This window comes from Borostomias antarcticus, assembly GCF_949987555.1.
Source record: "Borostomias antarcticus genome assembly, chromosome: 16".
Lineage (NCBI taxonomy): Eukaryota > Metazoa > Chordata > Actinopteri > Stomiiformes > Stomiidae > Borostomias > Borostomias antarcticus.
Genome location: NC_140249.1, coordinates 12,115,708 through 12,127,737, shown reverse-complemented (window position 1 = coordinate 12,127,737; position 12,030 = coordinate 12,115,708). Strand labels below are relative to the sequence as shown.

Below are 12,030 nucleotides of genomic sequence, written 5' to 3'. Positions count from 1 at the left end.
ATGAGAAAGTGTGTCAGAACCTTTGACTGGTACATGCACACTAACCAACACTCAGGAGCGCTCAGGCAGGCTGATGGCCGCTACGCCTGAACCACACTGTTTTGCATCTAGGTGAGATGTGCCTGTGGCTGAAGCTGCTCCCATCTGCCCCAGCCTGTCAGAGAGGGGCGGGAGGGGAGGGGCTGTCCAGGATGGACTCCAGCAGTTTGTCCCTCATCCTCCTATCAGCAGTGTTAACCTTCATTGCCATTTCCTCGATAAGCTAGAGCGAGGCAAACTAGGACTGCACTAGGTCAGCAGCAACTAGGGATGGGCATCAATGATCGAAGATCGATAATTGATTGATAAGGATTTTGGTCGATCACAAAAAAATGTGCTCGATAATCATTAATAAATTCAGTGGAAATTAGTTTGTCTACGTTCTGTGTGAGAAATGTATTTGTTGAATTAGTAGGCTACGCGATGACACGACAGGTTCCCGAAGTAACGGTATAGTTGATGCATATTAATATTTAGCCAGTCCAGCAGCAGCAGAACAGCCTGCCATGTTGAAGACGAAGTGGGAAAAACGAAGTTTGGCGTGGGATCATTTTAATTTAAAAGGCGACACGGCTTACTGCAAACACTGCACAGTTAAATATAAATACAACACGGCGACAACCCTGATGAACGGTACATCCAACCCTGATGAACCCATCGCTACCTTCTCAACCCTCTATCTTGTCTCATCTAATTCCACTCAGGAGGTGTGATGATCAACGAGCAGAAAAAATCACCGTGGCCATCTGTAAACTAATTGAGACAGATATGCTACCTCTGTGTCGTCGAGGGTAAGGGTTTTCGTGAGCTGATGCAAATAGCCGAGCCAAGCTATACAATGAATTCCCTCACGGCGTTCCATCACCAGGCGCATAGAAATGCACCACGGAGAGTCCAAGCAGCACCTGCTTAAGACGCTAGCTAGCGTGTAGGGCTGCACGATTATGACAAAAAATAATAATTGCGATTATTTGCTTCAAAATGGTAATTGTAATTAATAATTGCGATTAATATTTAATATTAATATATAATAACCAAAATGCTCCCAAATCACGGACGTTGATCCCTTTCTTGCTACTAACTCACTGACCTCGTTTTCGCTCTTTTTTTCCACTACTCACGGCTGCAGGTACTCTTGTGACACTTGTCTTGACCTACTGCTATCTGTCTTCTCAGTGAAATTGCTGCGCACAGCGCAATCAGCGGGAACGCATGTGATTGGTCAGACAGCATAAGCGCCTGTGATTCGTCCATGTAGTCCTAGCACCACACTCAATTCAAAGCAAAATTATTAATCCCATTAATTGCGGCCTTTTGCGATTAGTTAATCACGGAGGTCATAATTGCGATTTCGATTAATTCACAATTAATTGTGCAGCCTACTAGCGTGGGTATGGTTGCCCTAACTACCGACTGCTGGACGGCACTCACCACAGAGAGTTATATAACTATAACTGCGCACTTCATTGGGAAAGACTGGCAAATCGCCTCAGCCGTGCTGGTCAACGAAAGCCTGTCTAGTCGCCACACAGCTGACGTCCTAGCCGAGAAGCTAAACGAGTCGGTAGCAGAATGGGGCATTGAAGGCCGCGTTATTGCGTGCGTCCACGACAACGCTGCCAACATAGTAGCTGCCAACGGACCCGAACGAGTCAACTGGATGTCTGTGGCCTGCTTCGCCCACACCCTCCTGTAGTGTATTGAGCTATGCTGTTACCCATACTGGGAGGGACCGGGGGTTAGAGTCAGGTGATACCGGTGTCTGTGGAGCACGACATGCTAATGAAGGAGACAGTAAATTAATGTTCTAAACCTGGTCCTCCTGTCAAGTTATTTGATAACAGAAGACATACATTACACCTCCAGCTAGCAATACATGATGGTTTTCAACTTAACTTGTATCGTGTAATTTCTGCAGCTGCCAAACCTGTGAGCCACTTCAACCACAGCACTGTGGCTACCAAAGCACTGCAGAAGAAACAGGAGCAGATGGGCCTCCCAGCACACCAGCTCATACAATCATGTAAAACCCGGTGGAACAGCGTGTGCGAAATGTTCGACCGGCTCAAGGAGCAGCGATGGGCTGTTGCCGCTGTCCTGTCGGATCGCACGGTGACCAGGCTCCAGGACGCCAGGGTCCTGGAGCTGAAGTACGAGTACTAGCAACTGATGGAGGAAACGCAGCCCGTGGTGACGGCCCTGAAGACTGCAACCACGGTCATGTCTGGCGAGAAGGAGGTCTCCGTGTCCAACACGTATCCAGTCACTTGCAGGTATTAAATAATTATCTTTAGCGTTTTTATCTCCCCTCTTAATTTTGTAACTTGGGCCACTACTGTACTACTATGTTCCTTTCTTTTATCGATTTGTGTAGGTTAAAGCATTTTGTTGCATTAATGCATTAGGCTACCTTATGATGATGTGCTTTAAAAATAAACATGCCTTGCCTAATGTTGCAGCCTCAACACCCATCTCGTGCCAAATGAAAATGACGGGGCCAGATGCGCTGAATTCACGGCCACAGTGCGGTCCTCCCTCAGCCACCGAATGAAGGTAGCCTGTGTGTTAAGCAAAGTTCTTTGACATTATTCCCAATAATAAATAGTCAATTATGACTGAGGGGTGGTGATTGTGATCTATAGCTGTCTGGTAGGCCTACAGCGTTGTCTGTGTATAGGCCCCGTTCACACGAACATGGGTAGGCAATTTTTTAATATATTTATTTTTAATCTCTACGATTTGTTTGTTCCATCCACAAATTAGTCCACCTATTATTCATTTCAATATATTTTTATCAAACGAAATACATTCAATAAATAATTATGAGTGTCGTTTGGATGGGGAGATTTTGGAAAACACTGCTGGTGTGGACCCAGTTTTTGTTTTAATCAGAGAGGGGATATACCCATGTTCGTGTAGACGGGGCCTTGGCTGTCTGGTACAGCATTGCCATTTTTTCTGATTTGCCAATTGATTCTTTTTCATTATTAATTCAGGTTGAATCTGAGGAGTTGGTGTCATCCGCACCCATCATCTCATCAGTGTTGGATCCACGTCATAAACACCTGCGTTTTCTTACGGATGCACAGAGAGAGGCCGCAAATAACAAACTGCTCGAACTTGGACAGGCAGTAAACATGGAAGAGCCTATCCCACCGGCTGGAGGAGATGAGGCCATGCCGCCCGACTGAGGAGGACGAAGCAGCCCCAGCAGCAGCACCTGCTCCGGTCAGCGCCAGGCCTTTTTTTCGTTTTTTTTACGTTACTGCTGGTGAGTAACATTAGCTTATTTTTGCTATATTTTTTATTTATTTAACGTAAAATGTGTTGTTAAACAATACACTACTTACTGCCTTGTTTAAGAGGATTGGACTGAATGTCGTTTTGAGTGCAATCGCGTCAGCATGCGTAGACAGCCTAATGTAGGCCAACGTTATCAGAACACAAGAAATAAAGCTATTTTCAAGGAAACATGCTTTATTTGTTATTTCTGCCTTAGGCATTGTTTTAATGGAAAAAAAGCTTATCAATTAATCGATACAGTAGTTGATTGTTAATTCTTTCAATTATCGAAAAAGAAATGTTGATCGTTTGCCCATCCCTAGCAGCAAGGCATTTCATTTAGCATGGTTTCATCAAAACCATGATTATTGCTGTTCATGGGGCAGAAAAATCTCTATCAATAACTGCTGGCTATCTGGTCTGGCTGACAACTAACCATATCAAAATGTCAAGTCTCACGCGGAACCGCCACACCGACCAATCAAAATTTAGACCGTGGTATTGTGCCACCTCATTGGTCAATCATGCCCAAATTATGATTGGCATAAACAGCTAAATCAACTGCTCCCGTGTCTAGGCTTAGACGGGCCTCATTAGCCTCCATGCTCACACGGGCCTGATCTGAGCTGGATGGAGTCCAGTCCCTTCCCAAAAGGCTATTCAAGCAGTTCTTCTTCAGAACAGAGCAGAATAGAATATAAAGTGCATTCTTGCCATATACAGTAACCAGTACAGGTACATTGGAATTCTTGTCGTCGCTTGTCCTTACAGTGTCTTATCAGCACTAATTAGTTCCTTATTCCAGTCCTAGGTACTCAGCTAGACATTAAAGATTTACTTTAATTTACTATCCGCAGTCTAGCAGTATCATCCTCATCCACTTATCCCATCCAATCATGGAGGACTGTGTCACGGCAGTGCAATTAATAATGTCCAAGTATACAGTTGTACAGAGTCAGTTGTTATTGTCTATTGTATAGGCAAGGTGTTCAGTTGTTGTTCAAGTGTTGTCAGGTGTTAGTTCAAGTGATCGAGTTTACAGTAGCACAGAGTCAGTTGTTGTCCATCATCTCTAGTCCTGGAAGACCACACGTTGTATTGTCGTCACTAGCTAATGTTGTGCTGGGAATGCTGTTCCCTGCTGTTGTAGCTAGCTAACTAACTAAACCAATGTAAGGGTCTGGTAACGTTAGCCAGTTAGCGAGCTAACTAGTTAACATTAGCGTACCCTTACCTTGGCCTTGAGGGGAAACAGCCATCCACAGCAGCATTTCTAGGTTAGCCAGCTAACAGACAAACACAGAGACAGGCTTGTATACTAACCTAGCACTGCAACACATTGTTCTGCTAATGAACTCATCGTGAAGCCCTAGATGATGGTGCCAGACTGAGACTCTCCGAGGCCAGGTTGTGAGGAACACAGAGTTCCAGGTTCCAGCTCACCTGGGTCGTTGTGGGAGTGGGGGACCACGAACACCTGCAGCAGCTCCTCCTCCCACTCCCCGGGCTCGTAGGTGACCTCGAAGCCCTGCTTCCATACACCGCCATCCTGGTTGTCAAACTTCAGCAGGGAGTACACATCCAGCATCTGGGGGGGACACCACCAAAATATGACTCACATCTCAATGCCAGGTATGGCAGAGGCGGGCTCATACCACGTTTGAAATATTCTTATTAACTATTATTGACTATGGGTGTGTTTGGTGAGAAGCTAAGATTGGGGAAAAGTGAGAAGAGGCAAAAACGATGAAACGGTGATCTGTTTATATTAGAATCAGAATCTGTTTATTGCCATTGTAGTTTTTAACATACTAGGAATTTGCTTTCGGACGCGGTGCATAACATTGAGACAACATAGGACGGGGTGCAGGGAGGGCCAGAGGGAGAGAGGGCCAGTAGCAAATTCAAATGTATGTCAAGCCCTGCAATGCATTCTCATATTATACAGTGTGATATTGACTGTTTATGCCGAACACAAGGATTTACTCCCAGCTCCGTAGCACCTCACCTGCAGGTCTGTTTGCCCCCTGCTTCCCACAGCGAACTGGCAGTCCTGGGGCTTGATGGACAGGAAGGCGGGGCGTCCGTCGAAGGGCAGGATCCAGGAGCCGTTGGCGCTGCGGAAGGGCAGCTGGCCACTGGGCGACACAGCACCGGTGTCGGTGAGCTCCAGCACCGAGTCCTTGATGTGGCTGATGATCTGGTGGTTCTCCTCCAAGAGCTGCTCCAACTGCTCGATGCGGTTCTGCAGGACAGAGATCTGGCTCTAGAGGGACAGGAGGGGATGTGTGAGCAATGAGCATTTCATTGCTCGTCTCCTAAACCCAACGGTGTGTGTGACGCATAACTCCTGAAAAATGTGTGGATACACAGCACAGTTCCTGATATACCTAATAAGGTTGGTGCTATTGACAAAAGCATGAGACTATCAAGTGATCAATTAATCAAAAGTTATACAGAAATATCCGAGTAACAAACGGTATTCAGGTGTACATGACAAATTCTGTGAGACAGCCTGATAGTTACGGCTCATAACAACTCACTGTTTGTTAACATGGCGAGAGCCTCAGCTGTCGTTGCAAGCCTTCCTTCCACAATGCGTGTTTACAAAATAATACATTTACTGCCTTTCAGGTGTCTGGTCTAATCTAACCAATTAGACCCACAAAAGGATAATCCCACATTTGTTAATTACTGCTTTGATGTGTGCCTCTATATGAAAGGAGATTTGCTCGTAAGTGTCTAATTGGCTTAAAGGAGAAGCCTCTTTTTCGACAACCTGGATCTTATTTACGGCATATTATAAGACGTTTGACTCAAGATAACTTTGGTGTAATTCGGAGGCCTGTAGAAGAAATTTAAAATCCAGCGCGAGCCAAGTATATCCATGTAATGGCGGCGGACGGGGGAACTGAGAATGCAGCTTCTAAAAAAAATTTTTTCTGCCTTCCAAGTCGTCTTCTATATCCTCAAAATCTGATTAATATTAAGCCATATTGCACACAATATTCCAGGCACCAACAAGCCGATCGTAGCGTAGAGAATGTGAGCCGCGAGTGTAGCCTACAGACTGAGAATAGCCAGTCTGCGCGCTGTGTGTATGCGTGCTGGAGCAAGTGGGGAAGCTGTATTTCGTTTCTAAAGATCATATTACAAAGGCATGTGAAAACCACAACAAACCCTCGCTCTATGGAAGCACAATTAGTGATTCATAAAAATAGATTGATGAAAACTGTTTCGCGGCAGAAAATACATTTTTTAGAAGCTGCATTCTCGGTGCCCCGTCCGCCGCCATTACATGGATATATTTCAGTCCCTCCAGAAAAACGTGATTATGCGATCGCATAATTCATTGCATAATCAGGCAAAAGGCGCAGATTATGCAAGGGTCACATAATTTTAGAAAGAGCGCATTTTCATCGCGATAATCACTGAACTCCATGCAAAAAACGTGGAATATGCGGGGCTCGCTTGATTTCATACTTCCCGCATTTTTCTGCTTCAAGTTTTAATGTTTTTCACCTCGTTTGTAGGGTTGCCACCTTCAATGGGGAAAAATAAGGGACACCTTGCCAGCAGTCCCATGCTCACGGAACACAAATCAAGCAGGGGTCTGGTGGTCCTCCCCCATGAGATTATGAGCATCAGACATCTCATTTCCTGCATTCTAGTGAATTGCACCAATTTATATATCAAGTTCAAAGTCCTCTGCTATTCTCATCATGAATGAAGGAAATAAATAGCCAATAAGAGTAGGCTAAAGCACAGCTGCATCGATTATATTAAGATCAAATCAATAAACATCAGATCATAGACATGGGCAAAATGTTTGGTCTGATAAACTTGGAAATGGCAAATGACCTGGACAACCACAGAAACCAGACATCGGGGGTTGTTTATAAGTTCCAATGCTGCCTTTTAAGGCTGCCTTCAATCATGACGCCGGTCTATACCGTATCTGGTCTAGGCGCACTCGCATAGGCTATGGTTTTGTCATTTCACTTATCATTCCCAGCATGTGAAGATGTAGTGTAGGCTATATGCATTAGAGTGGGGTGTGCACGAAAACACAGGACAGGTTCTTGCATTTTTCGCATATTCTCGCAATATTCGCAAGTTCCTGCAACTTCAGAAAATCCCCGCATTTTCAACGCATAAAATCACATAAAAACCCTGCATATTCCATTGCATAATCAAAGATTTTTGCCTGCATAATCAAGGATTTTTGCCCGCGTTTTTCTGGAGCGACTGATACTTGGCTCGCGCTGGATTTTAAAATTTCCTCTACAGGCCTCCGAATTACACCAAAGTTATCTCGGTGAGTCAAACGTCTTATAATATGCCGTAAATAAGGTCCAGGTTGTTGAAAAAGAGACTTCTCCTTTAAACACAGAGCTGTATCACACCGCAACCAGCCTGCATTGTTTTTCCTGTCCTCTTACCCTTGGAAAGTTGCCGGCGCTCTGTCTCCTGGCGGGGTCGTGCTGGACTCGGTCCAACATCAGGTAGAGCGAGAAGACAGCCACACAGAATATGGCCCCGCCGCACACGGTCACCTGCTTCTTCAGCTTCATCCTTCAGTCTGGACAAAACACTTGTTTTGAGGCGGGGGAGGGGGGGGTGACCTGGACTTGTGGTCTTTTCCTCCAAAGATCAAAGCGAACGGCCTTTAAAACAAGAACACGGCAGAGTGCAGCCCTTGAAAGTACAAAAAGTGCCTGAAAGTGACCAGTCAGATCTGTCAGCGCGGGTTCATCACCTCCCCGACGCTGCCCTAAACCCCCGTTCACCAGAGCAGGGAGGCAGCGGAGGCGGTTGGGGGGCAGGGGACAGAGGGGACGATATCAGCAGTAGCTGGCGAACAGTCTGTGAACTTCGGCCAAACCACTGCCACCGCCTGGCTCCTTCAAAGTGGCCCTTGTGCTCAACCATCCAAACCTTTGAGATCACAGGCTAGGAAAAATCAACAACAACAACACAGCAGGGGCCGAGACAGGGGGCTCTGAAGCATGGTGGCTCTCTGGTCCGGTCCAACTCACAGAGCTGGGTCTAATCCCGCAGCACTGTCCCCTGTCGCTTAGCGGTCCACCAGGGCAGAGCCATGACAACAAGAACAGGGCGCAGCAGCTGAGAGGCCTGAATGACACAACTACTTGGCTAGGGACACCTGCTTTTTTTTTAACCTACCTTTTTTTCTCCAGTGAACTCAAGGAGCCCCAGGACGTTGAATGAAACACATATCACTGGCTCCCAGTAGCCCAGCAGCTAGCATGTCACTATGACAGCAACAGCCAAGCGTGTCATTTTCCTTGGTCGTATTTGCATATATTTAAGTTACATTAGGGAGTCTGCTTCAGATGCTTTAAGGTTATTTCAGCTTAATGAAGCATGGCGGATGGAAAAAATGACATAGCCCGCCTACTGCTTGATGGAACACGAAAATGGCTGACAATAAAAAGCAGTGGTAAGAGTGTGTAGGAGGGCCCGGATACTGGTCATAAGTAAAGGCAAGAAGGAAAACAACCAAGCTGATCCCAATGGCCTGGATTTCAGGTGTCCTACTCCTTCCCCTCTGCAGGCAAATCCAGAATGACCTTAATCCTATCAGTTCACAAGCTGTCAGTAATCCAGCCTTCCCTTAATAAATCCCAAAGGAGGCGGGACACTAAACCCAACACGTGCTATCGCCTTGTATGGCTGAAAAACAACCAGGCCTAAATGGGTCCCAGTTCAGACCTCGGGAATGATTTGGTAGGCCATCTGTGCCTAGTGACTCATACATTTGCAGAGCCAAAATAATATTAGCAGAGAGCTGCTCTTCAAACCAAATTAGATTGTATTGTTATTACCACAGGAAATATCAGTGTTGCCAATTCCGGGTGAGGTCCAAAAGAAATCCAGTCACTGCATGTCTCACCGCAACAACACACTGGATGTATATCCACAGTCAAGCCATGTTCACACTTCCTTGTGAATGGCTTCAGATGATTGATCATTCAATGATCCCATACGGAAATCGCTCCCCTTCATCAAGACCCCCAGTTGAAGGATCAGCAGGCCGACTGATGTTCGCCTAATCGAAATGCAGTCATCTGTGAATGAGGACAAAGGCAATACGTCCAGCGTTAAAAACAAAAACAAAAAACAATTAGACTAGTCTGTTTGCATCTATCGTTACTCAACATTGGCGTCAAATCCAAATGGCGTGCTAAATGTAGAAAGGACATTATTGTCTAACCAACTCAACTAGCATTTGATTTCGGACAAAGTATAACGATATATCAGTGCTAGGCTAACTTGCGAAACGTCACTATGCACCTATCCATCAATCTCTGTGGCTAGCTAACGTGCTAGATGGCTAGCTAGCACACTGCCTCTACAGAGAGCGAGATGGCAGGCTAGCAGTGTTAGGCTAGCAGTGTTAGCTAGCTCGCTCACTGTAGAGGCAATGCCCTAACGATACTGCAGCATTAGAGACATTAACGTTGGTGTCAAAGCATACAGTAGGTCCGCTAGCTAGCGTAGCTGAGCTATTCTGTTAACGTTGCCATAACAACCTTACTAGCCAAACGAGTTATAGCGTTAGCTACGTCCAAGCTAGTTAACGTTAGATAGACCGATGTGCAGCACGGTGTTTAAACCACATTGAACAATGGGTTTACCTGGCCTACCAATGTCGAATAGTCGACAAAGATGTAGCTAGCTAGACTAAGGTTAGCTAGCTAATTTACGTTAACGTTAGTCGGCAGAGTAACGTTAGCTAGCTAGCACTGCGTTCGTTAGCTAGCTAGCTAGCTATGAACACAAACTTGCATCCTAAACGTTACCTTTATATCTGATGACCCTAACGTTGTATGGTGGCTACTTCGTTTTATTCTTCAGAACAGGACACAACACAGGCACAGCGGTCTTGAGATCTCTACAGTTGCTAACCAGCTTAGCGCGACTGATCTTGAGGATGCGCTCCGCGGTGGGAAGGAAGGGTCTGGTCCAGCAAGACGCTTCTGAAGAGCGCATGAGCTAATCTTCTTCTTCTTTAAATTAATGGCGGGTTGCGGACCAACTAAAGGTGCATACCGCCACCTACCTTACCGGAGTGTACTATCTCAGGCAACACACTTCAGGATACAAAAAAACCAGGCCAGGCCCAGCCTGGCTTATGTGCGTGGCTGGCTTGTTTCTGTTCAGGACTGGTAGGACGTAAGCTATAGGCCGGGAGCCAGGTCCACCCCTCAGGATGTTTTTTGCTATCTTTTTTTCACTATTATTTCCTGTTATCTCATACCTTGGGCCATCACAAGTTGATAACCTCCACTCCCAACTCGGGGCCGTTTGGTCTCAGGGGCCAAAAGAAACCCTTTTTGGGAAAAGCTTCTGGCAAAATGATGTAATTGCAAATATTAAGGTACTACAACTGCAAAAATGGTCAAATAAGTCTGACATTTTGCATGGTGTATCCTGACACATAGGGGAAACTAGCAGAATAAGACTCTGGGGCTTGCTGCCTTTCTATTTTCAAGTATCACCATCAACATCCCCCAAAAGACAAAAACATGTCTGTCCGCCTGACAAATTGCCATCAAAAGTGATCATTTTCAAGCATTTTATTAGGGCCCGAGCACTGGCGGTGCGAGGCCCTATTGAATTTCGAAGGATTATTATTATTATTATTAGGGCCCGAGCACTGGCGTTGCGAGGCCCTATTGAATTTCGAAGGATTATTAGGGCCCGAGCACTGGCGGTGCGAGGCCCTATTGAAATTGTAAGGATTATTAGGGCCCGAGCACTGGCGGTGCGAGGCCCTATTGAAACTCGAAGGATTATTAGGGCCCGAGCACTGGCGGTGCGAGGCCCTATTGAATTTCGAAGGATTATTAGGGCCCGAGCACTGGCTGTGCGAGGCCCTATTGAAACTCGAAGGATTATTAGGGCCCGAGCACTGGCGGTGCGAGGCCCTATTGAAATTCGAAAGATTATTAGGGCCCGAGCACTGGCGGTGCGAGGCCCTATTGTATTTCGAAGGATTATTATTATTCTCCTACCTTCTTCTTCCAAAACAAATGCCTTTTTGGCGGCCTAAACCACAATGAAAACGGATGAAACTTTGCAGATACGTCAGTCCCGGTGAAAAATTTGATAATTCATGGGTGACGGAAATAGGCGTGGCAAAACGGCTCAAGAGCGCCCCCTGGAAAAATTAAAATGGCGAGCCCCACCTTTCAGTTTGATGTAGGCGAACGAAAATCGCTGGGCATAAGTAGTTCATCACTAAAATGTCTCTTGGACCTATACCCAACATCGAACAGGAAGTCAGCCATTTTGCTTTTATTGTGCCATTTTGTCCTTGTTTTTACCATTTCCATGCCTCGTACTTCAACGAACTCCTCCTACAGATTTCATCCGATCAACTTCATATTCGGTCAGCTTCATCTTAAGACCCTTGTGATCAAAAGTTATCAAAAAAATTGAGTTTTCACCACACACCCTTGCCGTGGCGCCCCGCCAAAGTTTGACATTTCGCCAAAAAACACGAAGTCCTCATAACTCCTCCATACATTATCCAATTTGTCCGATATATCTCACGCTTCATGACGGTTCTGTCCTGAACACATCTATGTGTCAGTATTGCGTCATACTTATAGCGCCACCTATTGGTGAAACAGGAAGTCCTCATAACTCCTCCATACATTATCCAATTAGTCCGATATA

General features: G+C 45.8%; 1 protein-coding gene across 1 annotated transcript in view; it reads right to left on the bottom strand.

The window, feature by feature from the left end:
• Positions 1 to 8,283, bottom strand: part of man2a2 (mannosidase, alpha, class 2A, member 2) — a 49,083-nt gene extending 40,800 nt beyond the window's left edge. The window contains exons 1-3 of the mRNA XM_084450834.1: positions 7,764 to 8,283; positions 5,330 to 5,587; positions 4,765 to 4,909 (exon numbers count right to left, since the gene is read on the bottom strand). Of these exons, the coding sequence (XP_084306960.1) occupies positions 4,765 to 4,909; positions 5,330 to 5,587; positions 7,764 to 7,895 (535 nt within the window). The 5' untranslated portion in view covers positions 7,896 to 8,283. The remainder of the gene's footprint in view (positions 1 to 4,764; positions 4,910 to 5,329; positions 5,588 to 7,763) is intronic.
• Positions 8,284 to 12,030: the final 3,747 nt, after the last annotated feature.